The 20,487-nt window shown below is 43.9% G+C and overlaps 1 protein-coding gene across 5 annotated transcripts; it reads right to left on the reverse strand.

The window, feature by feature from the left end:
- Positions 1-7,283: 7,283 nt before the first annotated feature.
- Positions 7,284-12,237, reverse strand: LOC115012175 (neurogenic differentiation factor 2-like). Of its 5 annotated transcripts, none has more exons than XM_029437636.1 (2): positions 12,179-12,237; positions 7,284-9,517 (listed from the first exon to the last, which is right to left on the reverse strand). In XM_029437636.1, exon 2 carries the CDS (start codon positions 9,508-9,510, stop codon positions 8,440-8,442), a length of 1,071 nt encoding a protein of 356 aa, XP_029293496.1. In that variant the 5' UTR covers positions 9,511-9,517; positions 12,179-12,237; the 3' UTR covers positions 7,284-8,439. The 5 variants fall into 5 exon arrangements, with proteins under 5 accessions (XP_029293496.1, XP_029293492.1, XP_029293491.1 ...); XM_029437632.1 differs by lacking the exon at positions 12,179-12,237 and adding an exon at positions 11,842-12,152; XM_029437631.1 differs by lacking the exon at positions 12,179-12,237 and adding an exon at positions 11,052-11,136.
- Between the last annotated feature and the right edge of the window lie 8,250 nt (positions 12,238-20,487).

A 20,487-nucleotide genomic window follows, 5' to 3' on the forward strand; every position in this document is an offset into this window, starting at 1 on the left:
TCCACACACACAAACACACTTCGCCCTCCTCTCCCACCTCTCCTCCTCCTCATTCTTGCTCATGCGTGAAGGCACACATGCATGCATGCACACACAGCATGGAGTTACACTCATGCATCAACATCTTCAGAAACCCAGATAGCAAAGGAGCTGCAGGGTCAAGACACTTGTCCACATGAGTGTATATCGATCATACATGGAAACTCTTATACGTGTATTCCCACGTGAGCTTTCCCTGACAGAGGAGCGTGCATGGCGAGCATTGTGTTGTCACTCTCTTCATCTCCTCCTTCCCTCTCTGTCTGTATATGTTAGTCTGACAGCAGACTAACACTGCGGTCATTTTACAGACTATTTTTATGAGGTCCTCCCGTCCACTTTGCAGAACCGGCCTGTCATCCCACGATCCCCCCAGCGGCATCATCAGAACCCATTTTGGTACTGTGAGGAAGGGATAGGCACAAGTGTGTGTGAGTGTGTGATAGTGTGTGTCCATCCCCTTGTCACTCCCGATCTTTTCCCACTGAGAGCGTGCCAGCTCTCTGTGTTTGCTGGCTGTCAGGACCGAAGGAGAGATGATTGTTCTCCACGTACCCAGAGACCCTCCCCTGCCAAGTCTGGGATGAAATCCTTTCTACAGCGCTAACTCCTCACAGTCGGGCATCTCACAGCAAAACACACACCATTACTGCTCCGGGTGGGAGGGTGATACCACCATAAAACTCAGTCAGACACACACACAAGTCTCTTTTACACCAACACTGCAACAAAGCTCTTTAAATGGTTGTTCTCCTTCAGAAGAAAGTGCAGCATCTCAGTCAACTTATTCAAATCAAAGCCTTGTTCAATAACCCAAATCTACCAGAACACTCTTTTAATTGTTTTCAGTTATTATTATGTGAAGCACATGTGTTTTTAACCTGTCACCCTCAATGAGAGACAATAAATGCATCCGCAGCAGCAGGTGTATCATCAGGAGAAAGATTTACAGGGAAATGCTTGAAGCAAATTCATTCAGTCATGGTTCAAGGTCAAGGTTAAATGTATTGCTTCATAAAAACATGGGAATTAGTGTAGAGCAAAAACTAAGGATTATTTTCATTGTTGATTAATCTGCTGAGTTTATTTTTTTAATAATTATTGGCTTATAAAATGTCAGAAAATAGTAAATAATGATGCATCCCAGTTTCCTCCATGTTCAAAGTGATGTATTTAAATGTCAAAGATAAAACAAACAGAAGCAGGACACCCTCCATATTTGAGATTTTTCATCACATTCATCTTTGCACAAAAAATGACTTTAAACCAATTAAACGATAATCTTCATTATCTGCGATTATCTTTTTTTAATCGACTAACAGGTAGTCGACTAATCCTTGCAGATCTCATTTGGTTTAGTAGAAGTGGATACAAGTCAAGAACTCTAACATGTCATCCATTGTAGAAGGAAGAAAACAGACATCTGTGCGACATTAAAATATTAGTACTAAAAACCATAAAGCATCTCATTTCTCACAGAGCCACTCTTTAATTTTCCGCTCAGTTTTTCTTTGGCGATGGTGACTTGTTCATTGCAATGATCTGCCCTTCAAGACGTCAGTGTGATTTCAAGATGAGCTGCTTCATATCAATCCAGCAAATCCACACAAAAAAAAGAGTTAATTAACCCAAAATCAGAATACTATTTGAATTGTTTTCAGTTATTATGTGAAGCACATGCAGGGGAGAACAATCCACATTCATCTTTTAACCTGTCACCCACAATGAGAGCCAATCAATTCATCCGCAGCAGCAGGAGAAATAGTTACAGGGAAAATCTTAAAGGCAGCTTCACTGGAGAATCTGTCTTGGTTCAAGGTCAAGGTTCAATTTATTCCTTCATAGAAACACGGATATTACAGTCCTCCCATCTTAATCAACTGATTACCAAACATGGAGAACATGTGTTTTGTTCAGGCAGAACAAGAGTTGGTTGGAGGTGAACACTCTACTAGTTTTAAGTTTGGATGCAGTGTGGGAAGTAGACAGCGGCGGTGATGGACAGGCAGCTCGTCCCTGGGATGGAAGTTTAAAGGTGACTGAGAGGGATGAAGGAGAAGGGAGAGATGAAAGGATGAGGGGAGAGGTGCGGAGGTCGTCCGGGGGGTGATCAGTGAGGTGGATGCGATGCCATCTGACAGGTCCAGCTGGGAGACTGCCCGCCCCCCAGCGCTGCAAACTGGTCAATATGGAGGCCAATTACTGCTGCCCATGTGACCAGGGCATCATCCAACCCTATCATAACACACGCGCACGCACACACGCACGCACACAAGCCATCTGTGCAGACCAGCAACGACCCCCCTCTCTGATCCAGTTGCGTCCTCGTGCACGCTCCTACTTAACCTCCTAAACAGAGGCCAGCCGCGCCCCGTGCAACCACCGGACCCTCCGGAGCGGGGCTCGCGTGAGGATGACGGAGAGCTGTCAGTCAGGCCAAGAAGTCTTTCTCACACTCTGCAGTGAAACTCTCTGAACAAACACTTCTCCCCCCCGTCAACATCTGGCCACCCGCCAAAGGCCTGAAACCTACCTGGCGCTCACCCGGATCTCCACCTCTGTCTTTTCACCCTCCCTCGACCCGGTTGTTTCCTGCCCCCTTTACCCCCAACCTCCTACCCCCCCCCCCTCCTGCAGCCCGTGTTTCTCCCTTGGCAGGACTTCCAGCAGTAGCACACTCTCAGTTTAGCTTCTGCCTCGTCTTCTGCCCCACTGCCCGTGCTGCACCGTGCACCATTGTGTGATAACAAACAGATGTTGTGGAATTTCCTCTGAATGGACTGCCAGTGACAGGCCTGCTCCCTTGTCTGGCAGGGAGGGGGGCACCGCCTGGCATTCAGTCTGGCAAAGAGGTTGCCGAAGTCTGCACGATTGTTTCCTCCGTACACATTTACGACATTTTAGTTTTCGGTGCATGAATGTGACAATGTTGACAGTCGTTGCGCATATAGAATGTGTGTGTGTGTGTGTGTGTGTGTGTGTGTGTGTGTGTGTGTGTGTGTGTGTGTGTGTGTGTGTGTATTTTCCTTTTAAATATCAAATCTGTGTCCATTTCATCTGCATTGCCACATGGTATGTTTTTTAATCACTGTCAGATTGCAATTTTGTTACAATCTCATGACTATATTATCCCTCCCAACACACACACACACACACACACACACACACACACACACACACACACACACACGCACGCACACACGCACGCACACACACACACACACACACACACACACACACACACACACACATATTTCACATCCATATTATGATCTGATATCTGCATTTTGCACACTCGGTTATTATTTTAGCTAGACGTTAATTGGAATTCACACCATAATACTTGTGACATTTTGATAATCGCACTATTGACTGTTATGTCGGACAAACACTCTTGATTTTTTTTCCCTTACCAAGTTGAGTGAGAAAAAGAGTGGGCATGAACATGATAATTTAAACAGCGAGATTCATTCACTCACTTTTCATCTTGAGTGGAGCACAGAGTGTCATTGGAAGTTTCCTTCTTCTTAAGACTGACTGCAAATGCAAGTTACTGGTCAGACTTTTATTTGCATAATTCTGGCAAATAAAAGTGTTAATGTATTGATTTACCAAGAAAAATATAAACATTTTATAAAGTTTGTTGACATGTGCAAAATCACGAGATATTTCTGCTGGTGCACGTCATTTACAAAACACCTGTGAATTCCTTCATATTTGATATTATTAGTATAACGGCATTATTTCTTTATTATCTCTGACACACACACACACACACACACACACACACACACACACACACACACACACACACACACACACACACACACACACACACACATTCACTGTAAGAATAATTAACATTGATAAGTTGGCAGACGAACTTCTGAACTAAACCTTTTTCTTTCAAAGCTACAAAACATTCTGCAAACTGTTTTGATACCAACACAATTTTAACCAAACTTAATCCAAATGTTGTTTTATTTCCCCTCTCATATTTAGATCCGGTGTGTGTCCATTAGTCTGATTTGTTGTAAGGTTACCAGGACTGTTAACAACCACAGTTGAATTCTAAAGAAGCAGCACAGCCTTAATTCAATGCATGAGCTCATGTACAACACAACATTAGAGGTAAATATGCATATTCATAGGCCAACTCTTCACAAAAGTGCCTTACTGTTGTGCATCTGTGTGTGAGTGCGTGCGTGAGGCGAAGGGTTACTCGGGATGAGCGCTCTCGTTCTTAAACGTCCTGGATAATGAACAGATGCTGCAAAAATTAGGAAAGAAACATCGACTCCTCCCAGCAGTGCCACTTTGGCCCGGTGAACTGGCACACTGGCGCACACACTGGGCTGTCCTCTCCGGAGCTCCTGGTGCTGCTGCTGGGGAACATTAAGGGACTTGGCACGGCTCTCCTTCGCCAGCCTGCCAGCCTCTCTCTCTCTCTCTCTCTCTCTCACTCTCTCCGGACTGTGGAGGAAGAGGAGGAGGAGGTGGAGGTGTGAGGGGGCCGGGGAGTATTTTGATAGATGCCCTCTCCCACTGCATGCTTGCTGGCCTCTCTTTTGGGCTGGCTCCTCCAGAAATGCAAACAACTTTTCTTTTTCTTTTTTGCTGATGAGGCCAAAAAGAATATAGAGGCCTAAAACTAACAACAAAGTGTATCCCGAGCTTTTCCTTTGCAAACAGACTGCAGGTCTGCGGGTTTGATTCCTACTAAATGAACGCACTAACAGGTAGAAGCGCGTGCCAAATGTGTGTCTCATTTAAAGTGGTGGTTTTGCATTGAACCTAAAGGACAGAGATTTATAAAATGACAACGAAACGTGAGCCGGACTTTATTAACATGATGAGATGTAAATATTTTAAATATTTCTGCCCTTGTGTGAAGTGCACAGAACGAAATGTGCAGTAACATGAACCCACAAGTGTTGTGTGTGTGAACTCAACCTTCACAAATTATACTTTTTTAAGGAAAATGTGTGATGTCCTCGAAATATAAGTGTATTAATATTTGAGTCATCAGCAGGCAGCACAGCACATCTACAGAAATACTACAGATCATATTCTTTATGGAAATAAATATGCCAAAGACTCCAAAATGTGTTACTCTTTGAAATGATAATTGTATGTACTTTGTGTAGCTCTCTAATTGTGTTGACATATTTAATAATTACAAAAACAAAACTATTTTATATCAAAGTATTTTACACAACAAGTGACTTTTTGCTCAGTATAGCCTAATAAAGTCCTTTTATTTTACAAACCAAACTTTAAAACCTGGACATATACACAGATTTAATTCCTGTGCACAAGGAAGATTATTAGTAAATTGCTCCTCTCGTGTGTTTTTGTGTTCATACATGTTTATGTAACGATGATCAAAACCACACGATTAGTATTGAATCTTCCTGCGCCAGAACCCACAGCTGATGCCCACGCAGTTTTATTTGGAATACAATGGGAAATAATCTAAGTTAAGATATTGCAGGTATTGAAATTAATATTCATATTTACATTGGTCACCACTCGCCACCCAAAGCCTGCGTGTGTCCTTACAGCAGAGAGCACCCAGGGACATTTTGGGGAACATATGGGTCCCGGGGCAGCGCTCCAAACTCAGCCGGGGTGGCAACGGCTGCCCTTTGCACTGTGTGTGTGTGTGTGTGTGTGTGTGTGTGTGTGTGTGTGTGTGTGTGTGTGTGTGTGTGTGTGTGTGACCGTGTGTGTGCCCCAAATGCATTTTCCATTTTCATGTGTGTGTGTGCCATATTTGGTAAGCATTATTTAATATTCATATACGTAAGACAGGTTAAATCTCCCCTATGGTAACGATGTGGGAGTGTTATGTTTTCATATATTCAACAAACATACAGATTATATTGATTTAAACAGCCCCAGATAAATACATCAATATATTTATAATATTTATAAAATATATGTTTAAATGTATGACATAAATATGAGATGTGTGTTTAAAGTTACAAGAGGTAAAGCTATCAAAGGGGTTCGTCTTCATAATTCAGATGTGATGTTTAATGCATTTTCCAAAGATGGAAATCAGAAATAAAATAACAAATATTTACATTTTGTCAGTGGCGTCAAAGCTCTGTCGCCTGCCGTCATGTTTTCTTTGCCGCAGAGTTCATTATCGTGTTTACAGAATAAAAAATATAAAGACATAAAGATGTTTTTTCAACAAGTAGGTCTACTATTAAATTACCACACATCTCAGGAATGAGAACATTTTGTTATTATCTTTATGTCTCGTTGTGACATTAGTTTCTCTTTTCTGACGGTGTTAAACCCACAGACCTGCAGAGTGTGTGTGTGTGTGTGTGTGTGTGTGTGTGTGTGTGTGTGTGTGCGCGTGTGTGTGTGTGTGTGTGTGTGTGTGTGTGTGTGTGTTCTGGAGATGTTGGGTTATAACCTCAAACACCTAAAGTGTGTTCACCTGCGTCTAAAGTGTTGTGATGTGAACGACGGGCCAGTTATGTGTTGCATTATTACCACACTGATATTATATATATGATATGATATTATAATATTACCACACTGCCTACAACATGTTTGGATCTTTAGGATTTTTTTTTAACCACATTTGAAGCTCAACCCGTCTGAATCAAGCGGCAGCTGCACGAGCTCTCCGCGTGCTGAAACAGAGTTCTTCATCACGTCTTGTCTTAATGGTCAAGAGAATATGAAGCAGACCTTCATTATTATCCTAATGACCTTGAGTGCATCTCTTGGCATCAGTGAACCTGCACTGTGTGTATTTCTGTCCCGACTGTAAACAGCGTGTATTCTCCAGTCACGGAATCTAATCTCTGTTCTCGTCCTGCAATTTAAAACAATCCATATATTTTTAAAGACTGCTTTGTAAATGTGAGCTGTCTGCCAAACACAAATGACGCATCGGCACCAGTTTACTTCACAAAGAAGAATGACAGCACTGCCCTCTCCCTCCTGTCCCACTTTATTAGATAAAGGCCCCCGAGGCTCTGCGAGGAGCTCCTGCAGGTTGCGGCACGAGGCATGTTCAGCCTCATTTTATCCAATAAGAAAAAAGCCTGCTGCAGGTTCATGTTTTAATTCATCCTCATATCCTTTAAATACAAATGACCCATTCGATATAAAAAACGAAATATTAATCTTCACTTGAGTGTGAAGAGTAAATGATTTATTCCTTCATAGGGTACCAAGGCTGCTCGAGAGGTGACAAAAGAAATCAAGTTGCACGGTCTCATTTATTGTCGTTTTATTTTACCACACAGTTGGTTGAATACAAAGTTGAAAGACTTGAATTTTATGAAAAAATGCTCAGCAACACATGGGATCCCTTCATTTCCATTGACTATTAACATTAATTACAAAAACAACACAATAAATACGTGCAATAATAATAATAATGATAATAATAGTAATCATAATAATAACCTATTCAACATAGCATTACAAATCAAAACGAAAGTGTAGAACAAAAGTGTAATTTGAAATAAAAATACAGCTCAATACGAAGAATATAAACAAATAAGAGTTAAAAAGAAGAGAAAAGAAATGTCTGATTTCATTTTATTTAGATTATCTTTTAGTTGAACCATTTTGGCCATCCCAGCCAATGTCAGATTTGTTGGGTGTTCATTCAGTGGGTGTGTGTGTGTGTGTGTGTGTGTGTGTGTGTGTGTGTGTGTGTGTGTGTGTGTGTGTGTGTGTGTGTGTGTGCGTGTGTTTGTGTGTGTTTTTGCATAGATGCGAAACGATTGATTTGCTGCAGATTCTTCTAAAACAACCCAACTAGCACTTTTTTTATTTATTTTTTTATAGGTTTAGCATTTCACTTTGCATTTCTTTATATTACACTATTTCAAAAAACCAAATGTCGCACATACAGGCGTGTAAATGTGATTTGCATTTTCTTGTTGAATGATTTATTTCTAATTTCATAATATTAGAAAATCACCACCAATGTCAAGGTGTAGCTGCAGCCAGTGATGTAGTGGTAAATAAATAAGTGGGGAAACTTCCAGTCATCAAAATGCAAACAACCACCGATACGAACACAAATCACACTTTAGAAACATTAATATTTTTTGAAAATTCCCTTATCATCATAGGTCTTGATATGATTTGCTTTTCCAATTTCTTTTTAGAGATTTATTTCAGCTTGAAAAGCTGGATAAATTCTGTTGCTCAGAATCAGATTGTGGGTTAGGTGGATGACCCCCACTACATCTCTGACTATAGCAAAAGTTAAGACGGAATAAATAAAAGGAAAACACTAATGACAACGAGTGAAACATCTCTCCAGTATGTCTAAATCCTGGCGGGTAAGCTTGTTAAAAACTGTGCCGTGGTTAGATTGTTGATTGTAAGGGGACGCACGATGGGCTTCTCGATTTAATTGTGAAAAAACGCGTTCAGTTCATCATACACGGGGGGGGCCCGTTCGTGGTGTAAGTGCATGTCGTGGTAAGGCAGGACGTTTTCAGAGTGAATGCCGCTCCGGGCACCCGAGGATCCAAACACCAGGTTGTGGGGCCCGGCGGATCTGGGGCCTGGCAGGCCGGAGTAATGCATAGAGTAGTGGTATCCCTTCTCGTTGTCGGGGGACGCAGAGCCTTGGTGCTTCAGGGAAAAGTTGCTATTGACGCACAGGGGCGGGCTGACGGGCGCCTCATACTCGGGGCTGTTATACTCCGGGGATCCGTACAGAGAGTCGTAAGTCGAGGAGTAGCCCTGCGTCCTCACTGGAAGCGAGTTCGAGCCCGAGCCTGGCTGGCAATGGGGGCTGGAGAGACGCGCACACTGGTAGGGGTAGGAATGCATGGAGAAGGAGGTGGACCCGTACCGACTACCGTCCTGACACTGCTGCTCGGTTAGGAAGTTACGGGAGTTTAGTTGCAGGCACCCCGCCACCAGGTTAGTCGTGGGCTGAGAGAGTCCCTTGCACAGCGTCTGGACGTAGGCCACAAGGTCGGGCCTTTTTCCAGAGCGCAATATCTCCGACAGGGCCCAGATATAGTTTTTGGCCAACCGCAGTGTCTCGATTTTGGAAAGTTTTTGCGTTTTGGAGTAGCAGGGCACCACTTTACGCAGATTGTCGAGTGCAGAGTTCAGGTCGTGCATGCGGGTCCGCTCCCGTGCGTTGGCCTTTGTCCGGCGCACCTTGGTGCGCTCGACACGGGCCTGGGTCAATTTGCGCTTCTTGGGGCCTCTTTTCTTGGGCCTGTCCCCCTCTAAATCCTCTTCTTCGTCCTCTTCCTCCACCTCGTCATCCTCGTCGTCATCCTCGGCGTGCTCGGAGTGCGTCCGGCTGTCCCCTATCAGCTCAGATTCCTCCGCTTCGTCCTGGGTGTCCTGATCGTCATCTTTGATTTTTGAATCCTCGTCATCGCTGTCCTCCGCCCAGCCCGAGTATTTCTGCACATCGGGGAGCAGCGAGGGGTCACTGAAAAGCCTTGTCAACATTGTGGCTCTGGAGAGGAGAGAAAAAGAAATCGAAAATGAGGCCTGACAAGCACAGGACATGCAAACAGTGTCTATGTAAATGTACAATAAAAAGAAAAAGAACGGAGGCATTTCTATCATCACTCCATAGCAGAAGAGAGATTCACTATAACTCACTATTGTGCACGCATAAACATCCAAATATGGGAGCTACTGGTTCCACTGAAGATATATAGATTTCAATGGTCACTAAAACTCATCATCAACATCGTGACTTTTGTTATAAAATATACCCGAGTCGTAATTATTGCCTAAAGGCCAAATTGTGTAAATTTGGGAGAAATAAAAAAGAGATAGAAATCCGCTGTGAAAGCTTCGCGCTGAGTTACAGCCAGACGGATCCGCATTTAATTCCCTGCTGTCATCCGTGTGCCCTGTCGCGTCCTCTCGCAGCGGGTCTCAGCGGCAGGGGCCACATTACAGGTCCCATGGGGGCCCCCACTTTCACTCCTCCTGACGCCCATATACACTCCTGGCTGCATTCCAGCACTATTCATCCACACCATACACCTCTCCTCAGAGGAGGCAAAAGGGGATTTTATTTAATTGATAGGCTCGAGCTCCGTTTAAAGTCACGCTGATTATTAAATTAAGGCTTACAGACATGTCCTAACTCAAGCTGTAAAAAGTCTTTCAGAGCAATTTACTATCATGGCCTATAAGCAAGAAAGCCTAGAAATATAATTTACAACATGGAAAATATCAAACTTTGATTTTTATTATCTAATAATAATAATAACGTTTTTTTAGGCTCAAGATATTTCGAAAAAATTGCTCAAAAAATGATTATAGGCTCGGTTAAAACGAACTGCAACTGAACAAATATCAACCGAGTAGCGATTAACAATTAACTATCAAGCAAATAAGCTAATTGGTAAATATAAAATAATAAATACAATGTATCAGCCTACCACTTGATCAGTGTTTGCAGTCCCATCCCAGAAAAAATATCTACTGAGAGACGAGGCGATCTTTGACAGCTTCAATAAGCGTCCACTGGCTTCCCCACTAACATCTATTATTATAATGCAGCAGCAGATAGACTTGCAGCAGTAAGGTAGGCTTGTGATGGTTGGCTAATTATCTTGGGGGGGGTGTGCCAGGGGCAAAATCTAGTTTTTAAATCTCAGGCTCAGGAGGTTTGCTCAATTAGAAGAAAAAAACACAACAACGTTTAATTAACAGACCATGAAGCTACACGAAATACATTTCACACATAATTCAGTATGCACGACTGCATGATTTCAAAGCACTTTTTAGTCCGCGATAACCCTTTGCAGATGGAAATCGCATGTATCCCTTTAGCCCTCGTTAAATATAAAAACCACAACACAATTATCCAATCTCGCAACAAACCCCCCCCCCCCCCCCCCCCCCCTGTAACAGCAACGCCTGTGGTTTAAACAATGTCATGTCGAGATAGATTGTTGAAGATAAAACTAGAAAAAACAGAGATACATCATGATGCACACTGCCTGTCACAGTCAATGGCGTTGTCCCACCCTTTCATTTGCTCCACGATTGAACGTGCAAATCATCGACACAATGATCAATAAATATCCCATTAAGCTCGAGGACGTCTTTAGCTGAGGCGACGGTGCTGATGTCAAAATCTACCACAGGATTTCTCTAAATCTTGAACATGTCTTTTGTTTTTTGATTCAGGGTCCAGACGCAGGAATCTCTAAATGTAATTAGTGTCCGGTGTGATCTATTAGCAGCCTGCGCGATGCTGTAAGGGGCTACTCCAAGCCTCAGCTCCGTGGAGGAGTGACATCGGGACCGAGAGACGCTTGCCTTTAGACTCGAGCGTGGTATTTGTTATTATCTGTTATAATCCAAGTAGATTTGGATGTCAAAAGTTGAAGGGCACGCAGAGGGAGACCGGAGGAGTGAGGAGATATTCGTGCATAACGCTCATACGAACATCTAATAAAAGCAAAGTATGTCTTGCCTTGTATGTCCTATAATGGCATTTTTTTGTTTGAATGGATTTCAAAGTGTGCCATCACCAGATTTAAAAAGACGATGCCATCTAAACATTATATTTCCACATGGATTCATGCCAGTTGATTAGCTTTTTACCTTAAAAACTGTAAAAGAGAAATTTGCTTTAATTCACTAAAACGATTGAAAGTACAGCAGAACTATTCCAAACAGATGCCACCTTGCATTAATATACATCTGTTTATTAGATACATGTTCTCCTCCATTTTGGACAGGCACTACAGCCTCCAAGATTAAAATGCTTTTGTTTTTTTCCCTAATATTGTTGTTTATGTTCCAACTCACCTCGGCTCAAGCTCTTCACAGGGGATGCGAGGGGAAAAAAACACGCGCTTGAGTTTCAGACCATCTTCAGGGACCGCACGAGCGAGCGAACCAACGCTCCCTATCAGTGTATAGGTGCAGGCAGCGCGCGGCTTCTTTTTCACTGGCGCTGATGGGTTGTTTAGGGGTGCTTCTCTCCCAGCGCGCGCACTCGAATAACCGGAGCTGAACGTGCGTCTTGGCGTGTCTGTGTGTATATGTGTGAGTGAGTAAGTGATGCATGTGATGCATGCGTGTGTGCATGTGTGTGTGAGTGCGCGTGTGGCAAACCGTGAGCTACGGGGACGGGGTTACATACCAGCTAAGGCTGTGATGCCAGCGCCCATATGGCTGGCACGTCACCGGCAAGAGCCATCACATGAGAGCCCGGTGATTGACATGCGCCCGCATTCGGAGAGATTTGCCCGCGGGGGAAGAGAGACATAGGGAGAGAGAAAAAAGAGAGAGAGAGAGAGAGAAGGAGGAGGAGGAGGTAGGAGGTGGAGGAGGAGGAGGAGGAGGAGGGCTCCGCCATCTGTCACCGCGCTAGAGCTCACACAGCCAGAAAAAAATGAGGAAAAAACAGAAGAGAGAGGGAGAAAATAAAATGGTGGAACAACAAAACTCATCATTATTAACCTGTGCTGCTGCTTCAAGGGATGTAGACTATTTATTTTATTTGTAATCAAACCTGTGAATTTTCTCATTCACCTGCCAAACTCACTCGTCAATGTTTAATCCAATTTAGAGGAGAGCTGTGCAGATATCCCAGCAGTCACTATGGGGACGATTATGGTGATATTATAGGAGATACATATACAATTGATAAGGGCAACATACATGTTGACACCTAATAGGAATGTTAAAGTGATTATTCCTTCCCCATGAAGTGTCTACACGCCACACTATTGTTGTGTATATATGCATTAAGTGAAAATACAGTGAATAAACACCAAGTTTAAAATCCTATCTACATTAGAAATTCACCCCTTTAAAATACCTTTTTCCTCATATACAATTTTAAGAAGATAATACTGCACGTTATAAAATAACATCAACTCTTCAGTTAATGAACGGAGGGGTAAACTGGGTTTCGTTTCCAGGGTTCACCCTCCATCACATCTCTGGTTCAGAAGCAGGGTGGGGGTAGGGGGATGGGGATGCATTATAAGTGCATTAAGGCCGCGGAACAGAAGGCATATTGTTTATTTATTTACCTAATTGGATCAAATTATGCTTCAATGTATTCAGAGGAACAACAACCAAAACCAATTGTGATTTGTTCTGACTCTTGTGGGCACATCACCGGGCACAAATGACCCACTTGCCAAAGCTGCAAATGAGTGCGATTAGAAGGTATACTATAACGTAGGCTTCTGCTGCATGTGTGTGGCTCGTGAGGTTAAGTGTGAAGATCAAATGTTTACTGGTAGCCGTGTCCAAATGTGTGACATTTGCCAGAGCTGCTGCTGGTGTTTCCAGTGTGCAGTGCTGAGTGAGGGGCGCCTGCAGGGGCGAGCATCAGAGAGCGAGGGAAAGAGACTCAGTGAGAGTGAGACCCAGGTGTGCAGGCCCACTCGGGATGTATGAAAAATGAGGAGGAAGGGGGGGGGGGGTGTCGCTTTAGATGACGGGGGATTGGGGCTGGCAGGAGCTGGCAGAGGTGCCCAAGATTTAGGAGGAGGCATGTTGGCACATCAGTGGTGTAGATGCAAGAATTCCTCGCCACCAGCATTCTGGTCCCTTCAGTATGTCTGATCTGCTGCATTGTGTTCATCCCGGCGCTGAGATCTCTCTATTTAGCAGACATTAGTGGAGTTAATGTAGGAGAAATGAGCTCAATGACCACCAAGTCCAACTTGGCACAAAGACACCCACCGGACTGAGGGAGCAGGGACCTGGAGGCTGAGAAATAGCTGATAGAAGCTCATCATGTCCTTGGGACTGGATCACCCCTACATCTCCTCCACAGCCACAACTTAGGGAGCGTACGGGGGGGGGTTGCGGGGTCATCCCTGGGGTCACCAGTAGTGTGGCAGCTGTGGCTAGGGAGCCATGATGCTGCACATTCACTAATGTGTCTCATCCCTTATGGGATGAGGGGATGGTAACCTGGCACTACCCCAAACCATGGTGGTGTGATTGTGTCTGTGTGTTTGTGTTGTGTGGAGGGTTCACCGGCAGCCAAATCGGTGCCCTATCCTACCTCAGCTGCACTGAGGAGGAGGGGGGTGGGGGGAAATGCTGTGGCCATGGAGGGCCTGATGCCTCTCAACAAGTCCCAAACAACCTTCAGGTCACCTTGCCAAAATAAATGCTAAATGTCAACAGTGTGGCTTTAGCCAGCGCCGGGCTAGAGGCGACTCCAATCAGTGAGGCTTTGATCTGATATTGAAACGCCGGAGGAGAGCTTGTTTGGAATTATGATATTTTAGAATGACTTTGCGTCCTGTTTGTATGCGGATTAGTCCCCTGCTGGGCCTTTTCATGGGCTAAATACATGTAATAAAAATGCTAAATTGAAGCCCTTTCCCTTTAAGATATCAAATTCTCCATCACTCTTTTTCCTCTATGGTCAAATGACACCCAATAGCCTTTCAAAGTCATCAAGCCACACCTCCGTACCTTTGTCATCTTCCCCCCTCCCTTTCTCCTCTTCTCACTGTCAGACATGTGAGGTGATGACCTGCACTTCACTTGTCTTTCTGGAAGAAGTGCAAACTTCTGCTGGCACAAATATAAATACAACACACACACACACACACACACACACACACACACACACACACACACACACACACACACACACACACACACACACACACACACTCAGACCCTCCCACCCCCACCAGACTCCCGGACCCCATCTGCACTCTCCTCTCTCCAGCCCCCTAATTGCATATGCACAAATGCAAATGCCTATTAATTAATTACTTGACTAATTAGTGCAGTGGTATTTTAGAGCGATAAATCAAGTGGAGATGGGGCCGAGGACGGCGGGGCAGGAGGAGGGCTGTGCGGAGCATCGACAATGAACCCACACCAGAGGGAGTGCTCCTATTGTATCAGCCCTGAGTGGGAGTGTGCTGTGAAGAGGGTGTGTGCACACTGGAGCGTCTGAAGTGAAGCACCATTTAAAAATTGCTGAAGAGCCTGAAGAGATGACTGAGTTGAGGTGAGTACTCTCTGCCTGAAAGAGGAAGTGGGAAAGATAAAGAGAGAGGGGAAGACATTCAGGTTGCACATGAGAGATATGACCTCTGCACTACCAACTGTGTTGCTTCCTGGCACTGTGGCCAAGCTAGGATGCTCGCTGCACCTATTTTCACAAAGGAGAAACCAGCAGCTACATACTATGACTGCTCCTGCTGATGCATATTTATACTGATATTGTAAACCTTGTACAATAATTCAATGAGCATAACAGTTGGCATCATTTACGCAGTGATACTGATGTGATAATTGTGGCATCTGTGATTGGGAGGTGAATCATTCTGGCAGCCGTGGTGAATTGTGTATCTGTCTAATGTGTGTGTGTGTGTGTGGGAGTGTGTGTGCCTGTAGGTGTGCCAGGCCCCCACCATAGGTACCCATGAAGATCTCTGGACTGAAATATTCATTCTTGTTTGCTCGCCCAGACAGTGTGGTCCTAATTGCAGCATCAGAAAGCTCCACCTCTCCCTCTCGTCTGTCTTGGCTGCTTGTGGAGACAAACCTCATCTGGGAGCAGGATGTCTGTGTAAGTATGTGTGTGTAGGTGTGTGTGTGTGTGTGTGTGTGTGTGTGTGTGTGTGTGTGTGTTTGTGCACATCCTCCTACATCCATCCTCCTTTCTAGGGAGTGGAACTGGGGTTGGTAGATTTGTGCTTGGCTCGCTCTTCCCTCGCACTTTCTCCCTCATTCACAAACACACAAAAGCACATTTTCAGGGAGTGTTTCACGTCTGTCAAATTCATTCATCTAATTTGCCTGCGTGTCACATTTAGCGTGTGTTTTCAGCTTGCCTTCATGCCTCATTCACTCTGCCTGTGTTGGAGTTGGGTCGACTATTGATCTCTCTGTCAACGTGTCTGTCTGTCTGTCTGTCTGACTGTCGATCTGTCTGTCTGACTGTCGATCTGTCGGTCCGCAGGGTGCGTATGAAGCTCTGGAGTTTTTCATCAGTTCCCGTGCCAACCCAACCCGTGCCTGGCCAAGCTGAACCATCTTGTGGGATTTTTGGCTTTTAATTATAGTAAGAGAGGATTAATTATGGCAGTGGAAACAAGGGGCCATGCATTATTGATGCTATGAGTGAAGGGCTGGAGGGGGTAGAGGGTGCTAATTAAATCACTGCCCTACTGCCACGTCCTCCTCTGTCTCTGCCTCCACCATGTCTTCCACCTGCTACATCTCCGACACCCCACCCTACTTTACTGCTCACACCCTCCCATACATGTTGTCACTCACACAAGCACTCATGCCTCTGTTGTCATTTGTCATGCTGTTTATTTATTTTTTCCCCAAGTCTACATGACGCAAAGTCTCCAAATCAAAGTTTGAAAATATCTTCCATCACCTTTCCAGAGATGTCACGCCTAGTTGATGTTTCCTCCGTCTTCTTAGGTCTCAGTCATGTGTCAGAAGATCTCTCTCTCTCTCCGTAGTATCTGGGTTTGCATGCTGCCACATCCTGTTGATAGTGATTGGAACATCCATTCAAATGTCCCTTAGTGGTGACATTTTTTTAAATTTGCTCACATCCTAAACGAGCGCCTCAGTTTCAATTTCAACCCCCATTAGGAAAGCTCCTTCTGGTCAACACGGGATGAGCATCTTTAATAGCCAAATGTAACAAAAGGCTGCCATCTACTGGAACGTATTTGTAATGATCAAATGTATCATTTCCATACAACCGCTCTGAGATCAGTGTCTTGTCCCGTACTCACACTGTTCAGTTGCCAGCACTCTGACCAAGAAGAAGAAGAAGAGCAGAAACTCTCTGGTGATGAAGTGATTGTATACAATGTTCCCCGTCTGTGCGAGTACTTACATAAAGTGTACTCCCCATGAGGACCAATAAAGTGATTTACACAGGAGAAGTTGCATACGTTTTTCCAGCCGGCCCTTTTTCACACACCAAATAGATCACAGATGTATCTTTCAGAGATTTGTTATAGTCCCACATCTGTGAAGTGTTTGCTTTATTATCTTTGCTGAAAGTGTAGCGATCGAAACACAGCTATACAAGGTGTTCTGGTGGTCTTTACAGCCCAGTTTGGTGCCACAATAACGCTAAATTAGTGTAAACTTTGTATTTGCTACTCTATTGTTGCAGTTCGCTCGTCTTATCTCTCGTCCTGCTTTGCTCTTTTGTCTCTTCTCTCCTTATTCCTGAGATTTTCCATCTAAATTCTCCGTGACTATCCCATCACGTGCTGTGCTGTTCCAACACAATCCAGATGGATATTGGTTCTCTGGCATCTGACGTTGCAATGATAACAATCTGAGGAGGTAATCCCCTGTCTATCCCTTTGTTATACATACTGTCATGTGCAGTGCTCAGTGCACCATTTTGGGCCAGGTCTTCCACAGAAGAAGAAACCCTCCCTTCAATCAGACAAGCAAGAGTGGTCATTTGTAAATCTATATAAATCAAAGAAGCTCACACATTTTCCTTAGCTGTGTCTGACCTCTGACCTCTGGATGGGGGCAAAGAGAACAAAAGAATCAATAAGATTTAATGATCATTTACAAGCTATTCTAAACTGTGATTACGCCGACAGTACAGCAGGTGGTGCATGTGCATCCTTCATCACCACCACAACCCAACGGAAGCTGGTACTGAAACTGCTTCAGCTTTTCCAGGTGTGTGTGGCTGGGACTGTTCATGTGAGCAGTACCTGTCCATTGTGTGATAGTATGTTATATAACCAGATAGAGGGGGATGAGAGAGGAGTGTTGAATGACAGGCAGTGCCTCTCTGTGCCCCTCAACAGAATTACCAGGACACCTGCTATGGCGGTACAAAGCCTCTCTGTGATCCTGATTAATGGAATATTTCTCCCTTTACAGTGATGTTTGTCCCTGAAACCCCCTGTGAATGTATCAGCTTATTACTGCTACAATTCAGAAAATGTACCCAGGATGCATTTGGTCTTTATAGCAGGTTGGGTATCATCTGTAGGGGGTCTGAGGAGCCTGTGAATCCCTTCCAGAACAGGGAGGTTTTTGTCTGTTCTTGCTCCAGAGACTGTCATGGTGGCCTGTTTAGGAGTAGATAAAATAACAAACTTTTTCCTAATCTGTATTTGGAGCTACCTTGGAGTGTTTCCAGTGTGAGTGTGTGTGGTTGTGTGTGTGTGTGTGTGTGTAAAGTGCACATGTCGCACATTTTGTACAGCATGTCCCTGCTTCCTGCTGGAGTTGTTATCACATTTGGAGTTCTCAGGCTGCAAGTGTGATCCATCTTTCAGAGCTTTTTCTTCTGCTTCTGCCAGCAGAGTGATTTAAAGGCATAGTTTGGATGGTTTGAAGTGTGAGGTTGTGTGAGGTACTTATCTTTAGTCAGTGTATTACCTACAGTCAGCATGCCCCCAGTTTGGAGAAGCAGATGCAATGTACGGCTGTGGACGGGGGCGGCATCCAAACGTATGTTAGCCACCTAAAAGAAGGGCCCACCTAAAACTCAATATCAGTTTAATTGTACTCTATATTTCTAATATTTCCATTCCTTTAGCTAGACCTCAGAAAGCCCATTCAGACAGGAAAGTCATTGTTTCCATATGCTCTGGCCAGAAGTACCAAACTCCATTAACAAAAAAGTTAATTTTACCTCGCAGAACACAGGAGTTGCTGTTATACCTCTGCCTCGATCGGTTCGTTTGTTTTTATTGTCGTGTGACTTTGGTTAGTTCAGATTCACCAAAGTCACACATTGACGCAAACAAACTAACCAATCGAGGCAGCGATAGACCAGCAACTTCTATGTTCTGTGGTATAAATGTACTGTTTTTCTCAATGGAGTCTGGTTACTTTGGCGAGGGCATAGATAGCAGGCTTCAGTTCCCCGTCAGGAAGGCCTGTCTGACGGCAAGGTGAAGCTGCAAGTACAGCAGTACATTGCTTTGCTGATGTGCCTGTCTGTTTCTCTAAGCTGTAGATTATACACTGACTATGGATAAGTACCTCATACAACACCATTTCAAAACATCCAAACTATCCTTTTACTGACATGCCTGACACAAAATGTGTAAACATAGTGAAGCGCGATAGAAATAGAATGCCGACACATGTGGGCCTGCATACAGATGGGATAAACCGATGTCTGTAAATGAACATAGCAGCATTACAAGTAGATGAAGCGACATATCAGACTTAATTAGAGGTACAAACAAATACAGACACTCCCGGGGGAATTCAAACCCACAGACATTGTAGAGAGCCTCGCAGCGGTTACATAACATTATACAAATAACAGATCAAACATTAACACATTAATTACAGTGGCACAGCATCAGGACATTGGAAATATCAATATCAGCTGAGAAAACACGGAACATTAAAGTCAAGAGTTTTTCTTTGAGGTGATCTTCTTTGTTAATCCATTAATGCACAAATGAGTTTATTTACTGAGGAATATCCATTCGGTGTCCAATTAGTGCTATTTGTTCTGCGTGTCAGGAAATGTGGAGTCATTTCGTTAATATGACAGACGGCCCGAGGAATTTAAAATGCCTGGCTGCTCTAACACTTCTGTGTTCACAGATTTGAAAGCTTACCTGACAATGTGTCTGTGTAGTAATCCATTCAGCAGAGGGAAGAGGCTGCTAATGTTTGTGGTGCAACATTTCATATTTTCATATTGCTTCGAACGTAGTGATGTTTGTCAAAGTGTTTACCTTCTCCATATAACACAAAGCCAAACAGATTCACATTTTAATCTTACCAAACCCCAACTGCTCTTTGGAGCTGTAGATGACGAGCTGACAGGGCAGAGCAACCCCCCCCCCCCCCCCCCCGGGAGTACATATTGTTGGATTTGCCCAAGAACAGAATGTGAAAAATCTGATTTACTAGTGGCCTAAATCTGATTTTCTGTTCCTCTAATCCAGCCAGTATGTATTATGCAGCATGATGTCTCCACATGTGCTAATATCCTTTTATATGTATTTATTAAAGGTTATTATTGTGTTTCTGGCAGCACCCTCTTGTCTCACCTATTGTAATTAGGTCACTGATTTTATTCTAATTCTCTTACTTCTTACATGATTTCTCCTTATTTCTCCTAAATAAACATCTTTGCATTTATTTGCAGTTACCCTCCTCACTAAATCTGCAAACGACGGCTGTAAGACATTTTATTTTGCCAGAGAATTGTGATTATTTTTGGAGATTAGAGGCCTCGTTGGAGTGCGAGTCTCAGATCACAGCCCTATTTATGTTACTGTGCCAACCTTGCACTTGCTTGTTTAGTCTGTGTTTGACTATTTTCATGCTCTTTCCAGTTTTGTCTTGGCTTGTCCCCCCCCCCCCCCAGGGTTGCTCAGCAAACTCTTTCGATACAGTGATGCAAGCAAAGTGGAATAGAGTTGAAACTTTCCATTGCAAAAGGAATTCTGCAAGAAAAATGACAGATGGCCCAAAGGA

This window comes from Cottoperca gobio, chromosome 8 (assembly GCF_900634415.1).
Source record: "Cottoperca gobio chromosome 8, fCotGob3.1, whole genome shotgun sequence".
Lineage (NCBI taxonomy): Eukaryota > Metazoa > Chordata > Actinopteri > Perciformes > Bovichtidae > Cottoperca > Cottoperca gobio.